The sequence below is a fragment of the Globicephala melas genome, chromosome 7, assembly GCF_963455315.2.
Source record: "Globicephala melas chromosome 7, mGloMel1.2, whole genome shotgun sequence".
In the NCBI taxonomy this organism is placed as follows: domain Eukaryota; kingdom Metazoa; phylum Chordata; class Mammalia; order Artiodactyla; family Delphinidae; genus Globicephala; species Globicephala melas.
The window spans coordinates 5,096,735-5,117,493 of record NC_083320.1 but is presented as its reverse complement, the minus strand read 5'-3'; the positions used below and the strand labels follow the sequence as shown (position 1 = coordinate 5,117,493).

Genomic DNA, 20,759 nt, shown 5'->3' with positions numbered 1-20,759 from the left:
CATGTGCAAATACATGAGTCGGGTGTGTGCCGGGTATATTTAAGGAACAGCAAGGAGGCCAGGCAGCGTGGCTAAAGAGGGGAGAACGGGGAAGAAGGACAGATGCTGTGGTGGGAGGTGTACCAAGGAGCTGGGGGAGATAACCCTCCCTAGGTCTCTTGCACTTCTGCATGTCTGAGTGAAGAGGCATGGACTGCCTTTGTTCTTTTTAAAAACTTTTTTTGGCTGCGTTGGGTCTTCGTTGCTGTGCGCGGGCTTTCTCTAGTTGCGGCGAGCAGGGGCTACTCTTTGTTGCAGTGCATGGGCTTCTCACTGCGATGCCTTCTCTTGTTGTGGAGCATGGGCTCTAGGCATGCGGGCTTCAGTAGTTGCAGTATGCGGGCTCAGTAGTTGCGGCACGCAGGCCCTAGAGTGCACGGGCTTCAGTAGTTGTGGCACACGGGTTCAGTAGTTGTGGCTTTGACTGCCTTTCTTCTGAACTATCTTTTCAAGAACTTTTGTAGAGCAAACAGCCTTGGGAGATGAAGATAGGGTTTCCTGTCACAGTTATAGGGCAGAATGTTTACTGCCCATATAAAAGATTGGGGTTCTCTAAGCTCAGGGTTTCCCTCCTATAGGTCAATCCACTATATGTGCATCTGGACCTCTTGGCCCTCTGGGAACTGGGGCTCCGTTAACTACCAGCTCATGAAAATGCTGATCCTCTAGCTACTGCGATTGCTATGAATAATAAAGCCCTTTGTTTCTGACCCAGGGGCCTCGTGTCTTTGGCAGGCTACCTTGTTAGCTTACAAGTAGGGGGAACCATCACACCCCGCACAGCTCTTGATAGGCTCTAGTGTGTGTATGGCTTTGGAGACCACAGTAAAGAGCTGAATTTTACTCTGAATGGGACAGCAGTCACGGGAGGGTTTTGAGCAGAGGCTTAACATGACCTAACTTGGGTTTTATAAGGGTCACCAGGGCTGCCTTCTTGAGAACAGACTGTAAGGACACAAGATAAGAAGCAAGGAGATCAATTGCTAGATCAATTTCCTAGCAACAATCCAGAGGCAAGATGATCACGACTTTAATAGGTTGGTGGCAGCGGCGTTGGTGAGAAGCTGTGAGATTCCGGATCTTGTGGAGGTAGAGCTGACACTATTTGGGATATGGGGGAGAGAGGCATCAAGGATGGTTGTTGGCCTGAGCAAAAGGAGGCCTGAAGTTGCCCATAACTGGAACAGAGAAGATTTCAGGAGGAGCAGAAAAGAGGGCATAACAAGAGTTCAGTCTGAGACGTGTTAGATTTCAGTTGTCAGCGGGCATGCAAGGGATGCTGAGGAAGCGGTTGGATATGAATTTGTGATTTAGGGTTGAGGTCTGGGCTAGAGATATGAATTTGAGGTTCATTAACCTGTATATGATATTCACACCCAAAAGACAGAGGTTCCCCGCTTATAGAAAAGAGACCCGGAGATGAGCCCCGGGGGCTCTCCATATTTAAAGGTTACAGGAGTAAGAGGGGATCACAAACCGGACTGAGAATCCGGGAAGGTCGTGGGAAAGCCTGGTGATCATGTTATCCCAGCAGCCAGGAGAAGGGTTCAAGGAGGGGAGCAACCAATGAGTGCTGAGACGTTAAGTAAGATGAGGGCACATTGTCGGCATCTCAGTTACTACAGTTAGGTAGGATGAGAGCAAAGCCAGAGGCATATCACAGAGGGAGCCTGGAACTCTGCCTCAGGCATCAGGGACCTGCTGGGATTGGGGATAGGGAGGAAGGCATGAGCAAGGGCTCAGAGTGCTGAAGGTGGTCAGCACATTTGTCTGGGGGAACTGTGAACCCGAAGTGTAACCCAAGGAGGCTGGATACCAGGGTGAGTAAGCCACACGCAGGCTGCACATGAACCAGGTGAAGACTCAGCTGCTTTGATCAGGGATGCCAGGGCAGCAGACTCGCTTTTCCAAAAGGTCACTTGGATGGGCGTGGTTAGGGACCAGGCCAGTGCGCACAAACTTGGCGCCGGTGCTCAGCACATCTGCAACTATCCGGTTTGCCTCGAACCTGCGGGATTAGCCTCCTGCGCGCGCTGGGCCCACTGCTGCAGTGCAGTCAGGCTCCGCGGGGTCCCGGGCGCTGAGCTTACGCGGGGATTGGGGTGGGTGAACAGGCTGGGGACCCACATCTCAGTTTGCTTGGTTTTTTGTTTTTGTTTTTAATTTTAAAGGAAAAGGATGCCTAGGGAGCCTCCGTGGTATTTCACAGCACCTCGTGTCCTCGTCTAAACTTCACTCCTGGAGTGTGAGTATCCACGCCGCCACGGCTAAGGAGGCTCTTCGCCTTCGGGAAGAAATTTAGTTTATTTAGAGGAAGCACTCGTGTCACTTTCGCAAAAGGAGACAGCAAGTGAAAACTGGGGCTGGGGGGAGGGGAAGCAACAAAGTGCGGTCGGGGGACACGGTGAGTCGCAGAAGCTCCTCTAACCAGCCTCCCAGAAACAAACAAAAACGCGGGCGGGGTCGTGCACGGCCTCCCGGGTCCCGAGACGGCGGGACAGCCGCGGAGCAGCGCAGAGACTCGTGGAGAGGCTGGGGCAGGGGGCCGGCCGCGTCGCGGGTCTGCTAGCCTGTCAGCCCGGCCCCTCGCTCCCGGGGCCCCGGCCGCACGGGGGCCCCGGGCGTCGTGCGCGCCTCCTCCCCGCGGTCCCGCCGGGGCGCCGACGCAGCGCGGCGCGGACTACAAGTCCCAGGAAGCCTAGGGGCAGGCGCGGGGCGGAGCCTGGCGCAATTCCCCGGGATCCGGCGCGCTGGGAAGCGCCGGGGAGGAAGCAGCGGCGGCGGGCGGCGGGCCGCGAGCGGCGAGCGGCAAGCGCGCGGGCGGGCGGGGCGCAGGCGGAGGCGGGGCCGACGTGGGCCGGAGCCCTGCGTGCCAGGGAGGGGGCCGGCCGGGCAGGCGGCGAGTGGCGCTCGGCGCGGGCTCCGGGGCTTGCGAGGCGCCTGCGGCTCGGTCCCGGCTCGGCGGGCTGCGCACGGCGGGCTCAGCGCAGGGGCCCCGGCGCGCCGGGCGGCGCAGCACGCAGCGCGCGGACCCACGCCGCGGCCGGGCGCCCCGAGCGGCCCGGCCGCTGCCCGGGGGCCGGCCCTCGGCCCCGGCGCTCAGAGCGCGGCGGCTGCCTGGGCTTTAATGGCTGCTCGGCGGGGCAGCGCCTAGGGGTGGAAGGCGGCTGCGGCGCAGGAAGGCGCCCGAGCGAGCCTCCTCCGGGGCCGGCCGCGCCCGCCGCGGCGCTCCATGGGGGCCCGCTGACCCGGGGCGCCGGGGCCCGCTCTCTCGCCAGCCCGCCCGCCGGCCGCACGTCCCGGCCATGAACTGAGTCGGCGGGCCGGCCCCGCGCCTGCTCCGCCCGCTCCTTTCTTCTCGCGCCTCCTCCGCCCGCCGCCGGCGGGCCCGGCTCCCCGGGGGCTGCGGCGCCCCGGGCTCGGCGGCCCGCGGGCCCCGGGGCGCGGGGCGGCGGCGGCGGCGGGGGGCGCGCGGCTCCGGGCGCGGTGCCTGCACCATGAACTACCAGCAGCAGCTGGCCAACTCGGCTGCCATCCGGGCCGAGATCCAGCGCTTCGAGTCGGTCCACCCCAACATCTACTCCATCTACGAGCTGCTGGAGCGCGTGGAGGAGCCGGTGCTGCAGAACCAGATCCGGGAGCACGTCATCGCCATCGAAGGTGAGGGCCGGGCCTCCGCGGGGCTTCTGGAAGGCGCGGGGGAGCGGGCGCGCGCGTGTGTGTGCGTGCGTGTGTACACACGCGCCGGGCCGTGGCACGCGGCTGCCCCGCCGAGTGGGCACTGCGGTGCGTCTCACCCCGCAAGGCCGGGCGAGAGCGGAGGGGGAGGCCGAGGGCTGGGCGAGCGCGCCGCCAGCTCTGCCAGCGAAGATGGATCGCCGGCGATAATGTGCTAATGGGCAGTAGAGTCTCCGGTGAGAAAGTGGCTCCGTGTGGCCGCGTCCTGGGCTACCCGAGTGACCCAGCCCAAGCCCTGGGGCAGCCGGAGGAGTTGGCGCCACCGGACCGCGATAGGTTACCAGGCTGGGGCCGAGCGTCTTGCTGGACGTTGAAGAGGTCTTTTGAGAAGTGTTGCTTCTGGGGGCGAGGCTCTGGCTGGCGTGCTTAGGCGGGCAGGGCCAACCCCTTTGGTGTCTTTGGGGTGCCATTTCGGGGGCACAGTGGAGAGAGCTGACCTTAGCCGGAGCGGAGAGCCAGCCCCCGCTGCAGGCTGCATCGTGTCCCGATGCTGGTCTACCTGCCCCTGTGCAGAAGCTGGCTTCTTCTATGGCGTGTTTTCTACCAAAAGTCCTGGGTCACATCAGAAGAACCCTCCCTGGGGGGTCTCACTTTCACACACCTGGCACTGGGAGGCCACCCACCATTCCTGCGAGTCAGGCGAGGCAGTGATCCTCCGGAGCCGTTCAGGCGAGTTCTGCCTCTCCTGGGCCTGTGTTTTCTCGGGTTTGCCAAGGCTCTTATGTCTCTGCTATTCGGCTTCCGGTTTGTTCCCTTGCTTCCCTTCTCACTGCCATTGGTCAGTGATGGTAAAAGAACTGAAGGGTGGGTTGTCCATAATATAGAACTGTCCTAACCAAAAGCCACTCTGGCCACAGTTGAGGAACACTGAGAAGGTTCTAAGGCCTGGCAGGAGTGTGTCGGGAGCCCAGCCGCAGGCATCGCCCAGCTCCCCTCCGTCTGCAGGTGAGGGGGCACTGGCCTCAGGAGAGCGTTGCTGTGGCGCCGTGCTGCCTGAACTGCTCACCCCAGAGTGTCTTGGTTTGACGCTTGACCAGTTAGGTGGAGAAGGTGGATGTGGTGGGGCTGATCCTCTTGGCATTTGGCAGCCCTATGGACTTGAACAGCATCCCAGCCAGGCTGCTGATTGGCCGCCTGTATCCATAGGGGACTTGCTAATTCCGGGGAGGATCTGAACAGTGCTCCAGCCTTATGTGGGCTTGGCTCTCAGAGCACCTGACCGCCCTGTTGGCAGTTTAAGATGCTTCCAGGTTCCTCGAGAGGCAGAGGCTGCAGTGTGGCTCTGACAAGACTTGCGGGAGGCCGCGGGGCCGGCACACGGCTGCTGATGCTGGGTGAGCTTGCAGAAACATTCCTCCAGAGCCGGGGCTCTCGCTCCGCGGCCACCCAAGTGAAGGGCTCCTGTGCCTGTTTCCGCTGTCTCTCCGCAGCTCTCTGGCAGCATCCACAGGAGTCTGATGAAACACTTTGAAAGCTGGTGACTAGCACTGAAAGCACCTGGCTGAGAGCGCCTAGTCTCTGTGCAGAGACCTCTAGCTGAGTGTGACTCATGCTGCCTCGTTTTCATTTCCCGTCGTGAAGCCCAGTTCTGGGGTCTCGGGCACCCCTCGCAAAGCATTTTGGTTTTCTAGCAAGAGGATGTGGTTTCATTTTTCTTTTCTTTTCCTTCTTTTCTAAAAAAACCAAAACATTGTGTGGTTCCTAGATGGTGGTTTCTGGTAGCTTGCTGTCTACCTGTACTATGTCAGACTTTAGGCCCCTTCTTGGCTGGAAACCTTGTTACCATTAATAAGACGCAGAATCAGGGATGAATCCTGCTTGGGACTTTGGCAATGCTATTATTTTTTTGTTAGAAAAAGGAATGTTTATATTGTGTCAGGGCTGTGGTTAATTTAATGAGGCTTAAGAACCATTCAAATATGATTCTGTTCTTTGCATTATTATTAACAACTATACCATTTTTTACTTGTATAGAACTTTAGCAAGCATGCTCTTGCATTCATAAGCTCGATGTGGGGCTGTACCAACCCTGTGAGAGAATGTGGGCCGGCTTTATTCGGGGAAGGATAATGACCTCCTGAACGTTTGACTGAGGTCAAAGTCGGGTCTGAACCAAAGGATCCTTTGAACCTAGGTCTGCAGCCCCCCAAAGCACCTTCCAGTGCCCCTCCTAATGAAATATAAGTTCACTTGTTATAATGAAATGTTCTCACTACCAATTTTAAGATACGGTTGTGATTTATATCTACATCATTGATATTTTGGAAATTGAGAAGATTGCTCAGCTGTGGCAGGATGACATTTTTCCTGTGAGGAGAGAAGCATGCAAGGAACAGTTTTGTGCAACTGTGTAGGATATGGGTTCTTCACTCACACCGAGCAGGAGAGCATTGCCATGGGGTACGGAGACTGCAGACGCATTTAACTCCGTGCTGTAACTGAGTGTGCGCCCAGAGGATCACAGTACCTCTAAGAAACGCACGCAGATCTGCCCCTGCCTGTGAACCTTGCAGGTGAGGATGGTACAGTAGCAAAACGTAAACCTCTCTGAATTTTAAAATATAAGACCGTTTCCAATCAGGAAAGTATATGCACGTCATAACAAATGGTTTAAACATCGCTCGTCTCAACAAACAGAAAATTGCCTGCATTTTAGAGGAGGTGCAGCTAGGCATTTTCCCTGCCTCTGTGTGGACCTAAGCAAAGTTGGAGTCATACTTACAAAGCTACCTGATTAGCATAAAGTGAGCACTTTCCAACGTTAGGAAGCAATTTCAGAGATACGATGTATCACATCGGTGTGAGGTTCCAGCATTTGTGCCATAATTTACGTACAATTTCCCCGTTTTCCCGAGTCTTTCCGGAATCGTTGGCTGTTGCAGTGAGGAGTGAGCTTGTCAAAGGGGAGGATGTTTCAGCTAATGCTTATTTCAAAGTGATTCTAAGAGGGTTTGGACTGGAAAATCTCTTAATGATGGGCCGAACTGTATATATTTTAGTCGAAAGAGCTCACCAAGATCCCCAAATCTGAATGGGTCTGTGACCCTGTTTGAAGGCATGGGGAATGTGATTTAGTTCTCAGTCCTGTTTTAAAACATCACCTTGCCAAAAAAAAAAAAAAAGAAAAAAAAAAGAGAAGTGTTTTTTCAAGTCTTTACTTCGGACTTTGAGAGGTTTATTTTTTTCCTCCAATCTCTGAAGTTTAAGGAAGCATTGCCTGTTGTTTTCAGATTGACCTGGTCAGATTTCTGGGCTGTCCCCCGGGGGTGTGGCCAGCACCCTGGATGTTCTCCGTGCCTGGAAATGAACGGGAACCAGCCTGCCTCCTGGGTGAGCAAGCATCTCGCCTAGGGTCCCCCCTCCAGTTCTCCTTTAAAAAGCCCACCTGGGGTTGATGGAGTTGAGGTGAATGAGTCAGCTGTCTTTCTTGTTAAATGAAGCTTGTTCTTCTAGTACGGGTAAAGCCTCTGTTAGCCATTGCACCTTGTAATTCAGCTTGCCTGTCGCAGAACCGTGATGCAAATGATACGCCGGGCCGTGGTCGAGCCCCTAACCAGCATTCATGCCTCCACACTCACCAAGCAGCTGCTCGGGGAGGGGGGAACCGAGTTCCCCACGGGCCCCGCCGGTGGTTTGCGTGGCTTCCTGGGAGGGCTTGGAGAGGTCACAGTGGCCCAGTCCTCGGCAAGAGAACTCTGCCTGCCACCCCTGGTCAGGGCACTGACACAGGGGCATTGAAGGGCCGAGCCCCAGCATTTGGGGAACCTGGGAAGATGGGGCAGGGAGCGCCTTTCATCCCACGGTGCAGCAGCTCTGTTGAGCACCTGTGGGCAGCAGAGTGCCCAGTGCTTGACCTCCATCATCTCAGTCCATCTTGTGATGATCCAGTGACACAGATGCCACCTTGGAGGCCCAGAAAGGGTAGGGAACTTGCTGGAAAGAGATGGGCTGGGCTGGTCAACCTCATCGCTGGCTGTCTAGCCCTTTCTGAGCTAGGAACGAAGCTCCTGGTTATTCGTAGTTCCCACAGGCTGAACGTACAAACCATCCCAAGCACGTGTCCCCTTTACCCAAGACAGGAAGGGGTTGTGGACGCTGCCACTAACTGCAAGTCTTACGTTCTCTGCGTGGTGGCTCACCTCGGCAAAACTTCTGTAAGAGTTTGTTTGCCTAGAAGAATTGATTTCATCTGGTTGGGGCAGGTGTGTGTGTTTAAGGAACAAATCCCTTCTTCCTGCCGTGAATGAGCATAACCCTTCCTGGACACGCTTGACTATGTCGTAATCTTGCAGGCTTAATACAAGTTGTAAATATGAGGCCTTTTCGTTATTGATATGAGTGTCACAGTCTCCTCCTTCAAGATAATTCTCGGGTGGCGGTCCGTCACTTCCAGGTTAAATTTCATACCTTAACGGTCTCCGACCTTTCCGGATTCTGGGCGTCCCTTCAGCCTGGCTGAAGTCCGCATCTTCCCTGTCTGTCCCAGGCCCCAGCTCCCAGCAAGGACTGGGGACCTTCTGAGGAAAATCAGGTCGTGCTTGTGTTCCATCTCCGCGGTGATGCAGAGCGTTGTGTCTGGCCCTTGGAGGATGCCCGGGAATTGTTTGTTGAGCGGGTGACTTGTCGGCGGGTGGGGGGGGGAACTTGCGTTTTCTCTGGCGTTTGGGTCCTCTTGCTTCTTGCTGGTGATCTGAACAATGTTGAGCCTCTAGCAGAAGTGACGGTGTTTTGCTAGTTGTCACCAGAGCACAGGTGTCAGGGCCGGGGTGTTTTGGGGTCTGGTGGATTAGCCCGGGTGGCAACTAAATGCCGTGTGTGTTTGGGTGGAAATGAAGTTTTCTCTAGTGCATGTAGGGGAAGAAAAAGACGTGCTTGCTTAATCCTGGCAACTTTTTCAACCTGGCTCTCGACAAAAGGGTGGTGTTTCTTCCTCCTGGGTGGAAGTGAATTTCAGACCCAGAATCGATACCATTGATAGGGACGGGTGAGTGACAGGCTGGGTGGCTGACGTAATATAGTATCCTCAGTAGAGAGCCTTGGTCCTCGAAGTTGAGCGCGCAGTCGAATCACATGGAGGGCTTGGGAAGACAGGTTGCTGGCCCTGACCCCAGAGTTTCTCGTTCTGTAGGTTTGGAGCAGGCCTGAGAATGTGCTTTCGACAAGTTTCCAGAGGATGCTGGTGTTGTCAGTCCAGGGACGGCACTTTGAGAAGCATGGCCGGGGAGGGGGCGGAGCTCCGGTGGCGGACCGGGCATCTTCCCTGGGCCAGGGCTCTGCGCAGTGCTTTCAGTCAGCGGAGGGGCGTCCTCTTGTCCTTCCCTGTGGGTGACAGGCGGGGGCCAAGAGCCCAGGGCGTTGCTTCTGGTGACACAGCTTAAACACAGTGGAGGAGGCCCTGAAGCCCAGGTTCGAATGGGTTCAAGTCCAGGTTCACTCTGCTTCCACGGTGCTGATGCTGAGTGCCCTGCGAGGAGCGTGGCTGGTGGGTGGTGGGCATTGCCAAGGGCATCCCTTAGGGAGGGAGACTGTAAATCCCGGTCCTGGGTTCTGTGGGCTTCCCTTCCTGTGTCTCTGAGGTCGGTTGTTGATCCGTAGGTAGTCTCCTGTGTGTTTAAGTGGGGTTCTTCCGTATTCACTTGTTACGATAATTTGGCAGGTGATACGTTTTGTTTTTGTTGTGCAGCTAAAAGAGCATTTCTAAACAGGAGAGCTGTAAGTTATAAGCAGCTTAAGAAGGCTGTGTGGGGAGCCTGGTGGAAGTGACTCAGAAGGGAGAAGCAGCCCTGGCAGCTGCAGGAACCTTCACAGCGGAACCTGGAGCCCCGTTACTACCACCTCTATTGTTGTTGGTGGTGGTTTTTTTTGGTCTCAAACTGACTTTTTATTTTGTTCAGACTAAAATCTCTCACCTTGCGTCCTTTCTTCCTGTGTGCCCTGCAGGTGTTTACAGTTGGTGCGTCTATAGCTCTGGCTTGTTTGAACTACCGATTTGTTCCTGTCTCTTGTTTCTCCACATCCAGCAATCCCGCGTCCCCCACCCCTCCCCCCCGCCCAACACTCCAGATTCTTTGAGGCCTTGGCCCAAGTGATTGAGTTTGGCAAAGCGGATCAGGCTTAGTTATTTTTAAAATCCAGGGTTGGGGGTTCTGATCTGTGCTTAGCCACATAATTCCTACCCTTTGTTAAGTACCTTTCTCTGAGAAGGAAAATGAACTCTGCAGATGTTCATCTCTAATCTCTGCAGCATCTGTGATTTTCCTCAGGTTCTGAGCACCAGGCCCGGTGTGTGCTGCCCTGAGCCCCGTCCTTCCGCGAGCCGCGGGGCTCTGAGGCTGAGTCCCGTTGGCTCCCATCTTGTGGCGTGGAAGCCTGCACAGCGGGTCGCGGTGATGACCCATCCCGGGGCAGGGCTGGCGTCGCGGTGGGCCCCATCCCTTCACCTCCCTGTGCTCTCTGCTCACGACTGACCCGGCGGGAGGGGCTGCCTTGGTTGCATGTGGCGGCCAGGGAGGGAAGGAGAGAAGGTACCTGCCCCAGCAGAAGAGATTTGTTACTGGACCCTTTGAGCAGCCAGCCAGAGAGCTTGTCTGTGTGCGAGGTTGGGACATTTCCACAAGGAGCAGACTAAATATAGGCTGGAGGATTGGGCCCATGGCCCGAGCGGGGGCTGTCATCGCTCTGATACTGTTTCTCCCACTGCTAATCAGAACTCGCCACCAGCCCTGAACAGGTGGCCACCCTGAGCTCTCTGCGAACAGACTGGTGTTTTTGTTTAACCAGGGCTCCTTTGCAGATTTCACACTTCTCCCGCTGTTTGGTGCGGACTGTCTTTTTTTGGGCTGCAGTGTTGGGAGTATTTGTGCAGTGTTTCTACACAAGCGACTGTGTGATCTTCAAAAACTGCCTATGCCGTCTGGTTGTCATTAGCATCCTGGTTAGAAGCTGCTTTTTTTTTTTTTTTTTTTTTTTTTTTTTAAAGGGTGGGAAACACTTTTCATGGTTCTGGGAGAAGAATTCCAAATAATTACCGGCCATGTTCACAAACGATTTATGTTTGGTCTTAGAAATGTCAACATCCAGCAGGCTCTTGCAGAGAGAACCATGTCCCTTTCCAGCTTAGCACACAAAGCTACTGTTACCGGATCCTCAGATGATAGTCTTAAAGGGGGAACAGTATCTTCAGGCTGTGAATTTAGTTTTCATTCGGTGAGTTTTAGGTGATATGGACATAGTCTACCAGCAGTACTGAGCGTACGACAGAAAAAGAATTTTTCGTGAGGACCTACAACAAAACAAGACCCACCTTAGTTTCCTGAAAGAGTTTTTATTCCTTCACATTCTCTGTGTCAGGGCAGATGGTGGCCGTCAGCAAGATTTGGTCTCACAGATGTGGTAGCTACTGGCTCCCTTTTGTAATGAAACAGAAGTGGATTCGGAGAGAGCGGGTTGCCCTGAGAGCCTTCTGTTCGTGTTTCCAGTTGACCTTGTCTGAGAGGGGAGAACCGGCGTATTTTCCAGGGAGGGGACTTCCGTGGGCCTGCCTGCCTACCCTCTGCTGTGGTTTCCAAAGATCTGGGTGCTGCTGGGAGCAGTGACGCAGTCTTCTCCTGTCCCGGCACCGCTCCTGTCAGGTCAGGCTGGTGAACCTGATTTCAGACAGACAAACAGTTGTTTCAGTTTTCGCTTCGACGATCAAGCCTGGATCTCTGATTTTTCCGTGTGTTACTATTAGGAGTTTGGGATTGGAGGGATTGAGACCACTTCAAACGCCCTAGTTTTTTTGAGCTCTTTTTTTTTTTTTTTTGGCATAAAACATAGATCCAGAAGGATGCCCAGGTCGTCAGGGAGGGCGTTTTCACAAACTGACCACGTGGGTACATCCAGCCTCCAGATCAAAAAACCTGAGTTGGCCGTAGCGCAGGGCGAGACTCACCTGTATTGCATGTGGTTGGAGGTGGTTGCCTCCGCTTACGTACCTGTTCTCCCGACGATGGGCATCTGGGTGGTTTCGTGTTCGGGGCTGCTGGGAATAGGGCTGCCGTGCCTTTGGTGCCCACGTGTCCCCGTTCCTGTTGGGGGCTGCACGCCGGGGAGCCGAGCGCTGCGTCCTGTTAGCCCTTCTCGCAGGTCAGCGCAGCTGCTCCGGAACCCGCTCCATTGGTGGCCTCTGTCTGGAGACCTTTCCTTGCTGTTCAAGGTTCATTGCAGACACTCAGGATGGTGGCTGCCTGCTGCCTCCGTCCTTTGCTTCTCCTTCTTTCCAGCTGTTTGTCCAGAAACAAATAGTCGAGTGCTTTATACGTTTCCGGCACTGTCTTAGACATTAGGTTTTTAGCTTTGGATATTCTATAGGCTCTTCATTCCCTGTTAGTGGAATAAGTATAGCTTTGTAAGTGGAGCTGTGAGAATGAAATCCTTCACCAGGAAGTGTTTTCCTCGAAACTGCGGATGGCGCGATTCCCCTGGGACTGGAACGGGGTCCCCTCGGCTCTCCCTGGCTCGTGCCCGACATCAGTGGTCAGTGGGGGTCCTACTGGCTGAACCCACACCAGCCCCGAGTCTATCTCTCACCTCGGCGCTGGGTTTCAGGTGACCTGTGCGTCTCTGTTGGCATCGGAAGGGAAACTCCTTCTGTACTCCCCGTCCAAACTGATCCTTGGTCTTAATGGTTACATATTAGCGCTCTTCAGTCTCTGTTGTTTGTAGCAATTATGTGGAGACACAAAAGGGAAAAAGATCAGCGAAGTGTTGCCAACTGTCTGTTACTCTCAAGGGGTTATTTTCTTTGTTCCTCTGCTGTGTCCTGGGAGCCGCCCATCCCCCTCCACAAAGGCCACACTCACGAGGCCAAACCCGGGAAGCTGGAAAGGACCCGAGGGCCTGAGAGAGAGAGAGAGGGGTGTGTGCCTGTGTGAACGTCTCCAGTGGCTGTACAAACGCAAATATTTATTTCGAGGGATGGGGGTTGGGAGGGCCGGGTTTACCCTCACTTTGTTTAGTATGGGAAGTGGCCAATATGAGAATCAGTAGACCAGATTTTATCGAGCACTGACAGTGGGCAAAGCACTCTATTTGCATCTGGTGGTACAGGCAGATGTGTGGGCTTGGAGCCCCTCTCCCAGCACAGTTGGACCTAGCCCAGGAGGCCACACTGGTCCAGACTGGGATAAGCAGGTGGTGTGATGCAGGCGAGGGGAGTGGGATTAACTGGACTTGGAAGCTGGGTGGGAGTCAGGCAGTGGAGGCTTTCCGGGCGGGCGGGTAATAGGAGTGGAACATCCAGTATCCATTCTCTGCAGCCTGTGGGGACCTGGGGAGGAGAGGCCAGAGGATGGAGAAGAGCCCGGTGAGCCCCAGAGAGCATGCTGGGAGTGCTTTTATTTATTGGGCCGTGGAAATTACAGATTATGGATTTCCATTTGGAAAAGGTTGTGCCATGATGCTCAGCTGTTACCAGGCAGGATAGAAATGGTGGTGGCGGCCGGTGGTGGTGGGGAGTGGCAGGGAGGGTTCATAAGTGGGCTGTCGGGCTTCCCTGGTGGCGCAGTGGTTAAGAATCCACCTGCCAGTGCAGGGGACACGGGTTCGAGCCCTGGTCAGGGAAGATCCCACGTGCCACAGAGCAACTAAGCCCATGCACCACAACTACTGAGCCTGCACTCTAGAGCCTGTGTGCCACAACTACTGAAGCCCACGTGCCTAGAGCCCACGAGCCACAACTACTGAGCCTGCGCTCTAGTGTCCATGAGCCACAACCACTGAGCTCGCGTGCCACAACTACTGAGCCTGTGCTCTAGAGCCCGCGAGCCACAACTCCTGAGCCCACGAGCCACAGCTACTGAGCTTGTGCTCTAGAGCCTGTGTGCCACAACTGCTGAGCTCGCGTGCCACAACTACTGAGCCCGTGCTCTAGAGTCCGCGAGCCACAACTACAGAGCCAGTGCTCTAGAGCCCGTGAGCCACAACTCCTGAGCCCGCATGCCACAACTACTGAGCCAGTGCTCTAGAGCCCGTGAGCCACAACTCCTGAGCCCGTGTGCCACAACTACTGAGCCTGTGCTCTAGAGCCCGTGAGCCACAACTGTGGAGCCCACGAGCCACAACTCCTGAGCCTGCATGCCACAACTACTGAGCCTGTACTCTAGAGCCCGTGAGCCACAACTACGGAGCCCGTGTACCGCAACTACTGAAGCCCGCATGCCTAGAGCCAGTGCTCTGCAACAAGAGAAGCTACCGCAATGAGAAGCCCGCGCCCCATGACGATGAAGAGTATCCCCCGCTCGCTGCAACTAGAGAAAGCCCGCGTGCAGCAACGAAGACCAACACAGTCATAAATAAATAAATTAATTTAAAAAAATTTTAAAAACCCACAAAACTGGGCTGTTGCAAGGGGAGCTGGGGGCCTGGGCAAGGGAGCAGGGGAACAGAGATGGGCACCCAAGGATGCAGGTGCAGGCCTGAGGTTGCCTGTGAGTCTCGGGTGGAGGGGGCAGGAGGAAGGAGCGAAGTTTGACCCACGGAACGCAGGAGCGGGGCCGTGTGGGGGGATTCCACCTCTAGATGCCCTGGAAGCCCTCAGGTTTGGGCCGGAGGGGTGCTCACAGCCACAGCAGGGTGGTTACCCGGTTACCTGGGATTTGTGGTGGGAGGACCCTCCCCTGCAGGGTGGGCTCAGATGTATAGATTCACGAGTCACCCCCGTCTGTCATCCAGGCTGAGGGGCAGGCATCTGGGATGTACGGCAGCCACTTCCTCCCCTGCAGAAGCTTCACTGGGTGTCTGAGGGGTACGGCAGCCTCTTAGGAGTGCAGCTAGCATGCATTGCTCTCCAGGAGCTGAATCAGTCCCTGCAGGGGGACGTGTATGACTGAGCCTGGGCTCTGGTGGCCCTGCGGTCCTGCTCATCCAGCCAGGTCGTCTCCTGGCCACCTGTGCCTGCCTGCCTCAGAGCATGTGTCCCATGGTGCTGGACTGGTGCCTAAATCTCTTCTGTGTCTGTGTCTCCCTCTCTGTCTCTGTCGCTATACCGTATCTGTCTATTAGGTGTGTGTTTATTTTTTCACTTTACGGCTTTAATCCGTAGACTTGTAGAGCCACGTGCTGGGCGCGCAGAGGCGAACAGGCTGCTTGCTGTATAGGTCAGTGCAGGCACAGGCTTCGGGCCGGGGTGCAGTGGGCTAGGAGAGCTGGAGGGGGTGCCCTGGGGAGCCCAGGAGCTCCTGCAGGAAGCGCTCGCTGTTCGAGCCCCAGAAGATGGGGAGCTAATGCCATTTGGGGCGGGGGGTCACTGACTGGGCATCTTGCTTCCAAAGGAGGCCTTTGTAAACTCTCATCTCTGCCCAAAGAAATCTCACTGTCTTCACACAAAAAAGTGTGTTTCTATTTTTTTTTTTTTCACTTGAATAAGTTTAGTTTTACCCAGGTTTCTCAACTTGGACTTGCTCTTCTGGTCATCTTATGCTGGGGCATAAAAAAATTATATATCTATCTCTTCCTGCCTGCTCTCTAAATCTAGAGTTCCTCCCCCGCAAAAAAAATAAAAACCTCCGAAGCCCCAAACTCTTTCCCTCAACTCCTTGCTTGGCAGGAGAGTTGTGGGGTGGGGGGAGTGGTGGGCGCTCAGATCATGGGCAGTTGGCTCTTGTGTTTCTGTCTGTGCGTCTTGGGGACCCTGCCCGGATGGCGAGCTGGGTGTGGCCTTGTGGCAGTGCTGCTTTTTCTGAAGTGGCTCAGAATTCCAGGCTCAGACGCGAGAGCCTGTTTCTTCTAGAATCCCAGCGTCAACTTCTGAGGGGATGCGGGTTGAAGGGGTGCACTTTTGGGGTTTTCAGTTTCCAGGTCACCTGCTTGGACATAAAAGAATCTCAGCGCGGTGCGGTCTCCCTCATCCGGGAAGATGGGACCCTGCTCCACTCTTTGGTATAGACACCTGGGCGCTTTGTGTAGCGCGGGGCGTGGCAAGAGAGCCCCCTCACCTGAGTCCACGGAGCCCTCACCCCCTGGGTGGACTGCAGGCACCCCCTCTGGGTCTCCGTGTCCCACAGCCTAGGGTCTGGGATTTGTGTGAGCAAGACATTTTGCAATGAAAAGAGATGAACATTGTTTACAAGTTGAGGAGGATCTCTTTTCCTCAACTCACTGTGATGAAAAATTTCAAACATGGAAGAGTTGAAAGAACGTTCAGAGTGAACTCCTACACACCCATTGCTTTGCTTCTCCGCTAGTTAATGTTTTGTGTATCTCTCCATCCAGAGGATGATAGTTCAGCAGGCTTTTTTTTTTTTTTCCCGCGGTACGCGGGCCTCTCACTGTTCTGGCCTCTCCCGTTGCGGAGCACAGGCTCCGGATGCGCAGGCTCAGCGGCCATGGCTCACGGGCCCAGCCTCTCCGAGGCATGTGGGATCTTCGCGGACCGGGGCATGAACCCGTGTCCCCGGCATCGGCAGGTGGACTCTTAACCACGCGCCACCAGGGAAGCCCAGCAGCAGGCATTTTTAATAGAATGCAGGGTTTTCCTAGGCTGGCTCCACGTTGGCATGGAATCCGAAGGATTTCTGGTACCACCTGGGTGTCATGGTGTCAGATTCCAGGTGCAGTGCAGGCACAGCAGGGACAAGGTGCTTGTTAAGTGTGGATTGAACGTGAAGTGTCTCCTTCTGCAGGGGAAGTTGGTTTAACGTGTGCTTCGGAAGGACAGTTTTTGTTGTTAATCTTTTTTTTTTTTAATTTATTTTTAAATTCAACTGTGCTTCAATAAAATTTAGAAAAATTAAAAATTTATTTTTGTATTTTATTTTATTGACGCATAGTTGATTTACAATGTTGCGTTAGTTTCAGGTGGACAGCAAAGTGATTCAGTTATATATATATATGTATTATATATAACTGAATATATATATTTATCAGATTCTTTTCCCTCATAGGTTATTACAAAATATTGAGTAGAGTTCTCTGTGCTACACAGTAGGTCCTTGTTGATTATCTGTTTTATATATAGTAGTGTGTGTTGTTAATTTCGATACAGTTCAACCTTGAACCCAAAGGGACACTTTGAATTGAGCTCTGACTTGAATTCTGTGGCTGAGCGTGTGTGTGGGGGAGGGCAGCCCCACTTTGGGCCTTGGGGGTTTTGGTTGTTGGGGTGGCACGCCATCCTCTTTGTCCAGGACTTTGGTTTTAGGAATAGTCTGTGTGTTGATACGGAGCACAGGCATTTCCTTGTTGGATCATGTTCCACCATGATCACTTCCTGGAAGCAGAATGATGTGGAGGATCTGATGACTCTTTGTGACTTGTAGGGGGACAGGCAACCCTAGCTGGGGGAGCCAAGACAGGCTCCTGCCTCAGTGACGTGCTATGGAACTCTTGGGAAACACACGTGTCCCTTTCGGCCTCAGTTTCAGAGTCTAGAATCCATGGTGTTGAACTTTGATTGAGCTCAAGCTTCCTCCAGTCCCCAGAGTGACTGCCACTGTCCCATCCATTGCTCCTCAGTCCCTGAACCGACCTGGTCTGGTAGAGGGAGGAGGGGATGGGGAGGGTGGGGAGGAGAAGACTTGGGCAGAGGAAGCCAGATTGTCCCAGGGCATTGTGTTCCCTTGTTCCACCCACAGTCTTCTTTGCCTCAACAGACCCAAGAGTGAAATTTCACTCAGTAGAGTAATAGCCAAAAGGGGAAGAAAACATATTGTATGTGTGTATGTAATCCATGTAGTACGTGGATGATCTAGCCCTTGTGTGCCTTGTGTAACAGGTGCACACACGTTGACGGCCTTGTTATGACATCTGAGAGTGTGCAGGGGTCTGCAGAAGGAACCCTGTCCGTGATAATAATCTCCAACATCTCCACTATACCCTGGTTCCCCAGACTTAGCCAGAGATAGGAAAAGCAGATGTGGAACTCTCTGTAATCCTGGCGGTGCTGGGTCATTGTCACCGCGGTGAGCACATGGTAAATGCTGCAGGTGTGGTTATCGAGCCTGTGTGTGTGTATGGCCTGTATGCTAGGTGTCTAGTTCAGCTCTCATTCACCTCTCCAGTTTATGAGTTTAGGGAGCATCCTGGGCTGAACTGGAAGCCAAATTATAGCGTGATTCCTGTCTCAGCAGCGTTAATTACAGAACCTGATTAGGCCCAAATTCCTGTTCCCCAGACTGGGCCCGTGTGGGGCATGTCTTCTGAGCTGTCCTTGAGCCAGCGATGACTTCACAAAGGGCTGTTAGTCCGTAGTCTCCTCCTCCGTCGACCCCCTGCAGCTCCCTCCACATCCTGCCCAGAGCTGGCCTTTGACCACGCAGCCTTTCAGGGGCACTGAATCAGCGGATTCCTTCCCCTGTATAGTCTCTCGGTGTCTTCTCCATGGCTCTGAGCTGTTGTCTGCACGTCACAGGGTGCGTCTCCGGGCTGCACCAAGGTTATGCTGGCAGGTCAGACTTTTTTCTCCCTGGACTCGAGCCTTCAAGCCATCTTAGCTCACAGCCCTGCCTTTGCTTCCAAACCAAATTTCCATTTGGTGAGCCTGTGGGTCTAAAATATCCAGCCAGAGCCCTGGGTTTTAACTTCCACTTCGTCATGATTATCTCTTCAAAGTCCAGGCTGGCTTTTAGCTGAGGGGCACTTATGGCAAAATACATTTCAGTTTTCACCTCTTGTCACTCGACTAGGGATTGAGCTTCTGGGCGGCTCTGAGTGTCCATCCCTTCCTCCCATGCTCTCCTCTGACCTGCTTTCAATGACCACCTCTCCCCACAAAGTGGGGGAAGCTTAAGTTTCGAACATGTCACCTGCTGATGGGACAGGGATTCTCTTGTTCTAACAGTTTAGTTAAAAAAGAATGCTCCCGGAAAAGGGACCCTCCTCCACTGTTGGTGGGAATGTAAATTGGTGCAGCCACTATGGAGAACAGTATGGAGGTTCCTCAGAAAACTAAAAATAGAGTTGCCATGTGATCCAGCAGTCCCACTCCTGGGCACATAGCTGGACAGAACTATAATTTGAAAAGATACCCGATGTTCACAGCAGCACTGTTTACAGTAGCCAAGACGTGGGAACAAACCCAAATGTACATCAACAGGTGAATGGTTAAAGAAGATGTGGTACATATACACAATGGAATACTACTCAGCCATTAAAAAGGAACGAAATAATGCCATTTGCAGCAACATGGATGGACTTAGAGATAATCATACTAAGTGAAGTAAGTCAAACAGAGAAAGACAAATACCATAATGCTATCACTGACACGCATGAACTTATCTACAGACTCACGGACATAGGGAACAGACTTGTAGTTGCCTGGCGGGGGCAGGGGAGGGATGGATTGGGAGTTTGGGGTTAGCAGATGCAAACTGTTATATATAGGATGGATAAACAACAAGGTCCTAGTGTGTAGCACAAAGAATTATACTCAGTATCCTATGATAAACCATAATGGAAAAGAATATGAAAAGAACGTGTATATGTATAACTGGATCACTTTGCTGTGCAGTAGAAATTAACACAACATTGTAAATCAACTATACTTTAATAAAATAAATTAAAAAATAAAACAAGGAATGCCCCAGCCTCCGTACGTTTTCATGGTGGAAGGATTTCAGATGTCTTGCTTGTCTATTTCAACAACAGGCAACCGAAGTTCTCCTTAAGGCTTGACTCTCTCTTTTCTTTTTTTTTTTTTTAATGGCCGCGAGGCATGTGGGATCTTAATTCCCCAGCCAGGGATTGAACCCGTGTCCCCTGAAGTGGAAGCTCGGAGTCCTAACCACTGGACCGCCAGAGAAGTCCCCCTTGACTCTCTTAAGTATCAAAAAACCACTTGTTCTTGGGGCCTTACCTTAAACCCCAGGGACCTAGGGAAGTCACCTCGGTCACCCCTGTAGCCGGGCTCCCTGTTGGTGTCCACCCCGCCCGCCATCTCTCTCATGGAAACGTAATGCGATTTATAATGACATCTGTGAGTGTGGATGTTTGCGTGGATGTGTTAAGGGTGTCTTTTCCCAAGAGGGTGGGAGCACAGAGTCTTGTTCTGTTTTATCCCTAGAGCTGTCCCGTCAGCCTTGACAATGCTCCTTAGCAGGTGAGGGATGGAGAGATGCATGGACCGTCTTGGTTGGGGTTCAAGTCTTGTAGCCATAGGGGACAGGACCCTCCATCCTGCTGCAACCGTGTGTTGATTCTTAAACAAGCCCTGTCTGAGAATTCTGTAGGAAGATACTGTGCAAAGCTAATTGCAGTGAACTTTTCCGGTAACTTGTGTGTGGAATAGCCATTTTCCATGGCTACTGTTACCTTGGCTGTTGTTACATAACTCCGGTTAGATTCAGCTACTGGCGTTTGTTAAGCCTGGGTTCCAGTGTTGAAAAAAAACATGACCTGAAGAGTGATGACTTTGAGATTGTCTTTTTGGGGCTTTCTGGACACAAAACCAAAATTTTTAATCAGAAACTTGAGTTGATTTGACCAAGAGTTTCTCTCGGTTTCAAAATGTGATGTCACCGAGACCATTCTTGGTAAGGAGCTGTGAGAAGCTGCGTCCACGTGAGCGGGACCACCGAGACTTGAAGCCACTAGTGAAGGCCCAGCACTTACTCCTCCACCCAGATCCACGCTGCCTTGTCCTCTACCGACACTGCAAAGAGGGGGGAGACATGGGGCCTGGTGGTGGACAAGGAGCCGAGTGGACAGGGCGCAGTGGACAGAGACCCCAGCCATCTGCCCAGTCTGTTTTCTTGCTCTTTTCTCTGTGCGTTACGATCTCTACTATTTAGGCTCCAGTCTTTTTTTATGAGCTTGAAGGGGGCTGGAGCTGCAGCAGCATCTTGCTGGTTCTTCTCCCTGAAGCCCCCCAGCAGCCAGGCCACACTTGCTCTGGGCCGACCCTGTGGAGCCGAGCCCTTCTTCAGAACTTCCTGCTCTTTCATCGGGAGATTATTTTGCCATCATGTGTGGACCTTTCTCTGCGCCGAGCTTCTGTACCTGGAAAG

General features: G+C 53.6%; 1 protein-coding gene across 5 annotated transcripts in view; it reads left to right on the top strand.

The window, feature by feature from the left end:
• Positions 1-3,505: 3,505 nt before the first annotated feature.
• The window catches only part of AGAP1 (ArfGAP with GTPase domain, ankyrin repeat and PH domain 1), a 560,573-nt gene continuing 543,319 nt past the window's right edge, over positions 3,506-20,759 (top strand). For all 5 annotated transcript variants that reach the window (XM_060301680.1, XM_030865641.2, XM_030865522.2 and 2 more), the window contains exon 1: positions 3,506-3,699. In XM_060301680.1, coding sequence (XP_060157663.1) covers positions 3,537-3,699 — 163 coding nt within the window. In that variant the 5' untranslated portion in view covers positions 3,506-3,536. The remainder of the gene's footprint in view (positions 3,700-20,759) is intronic.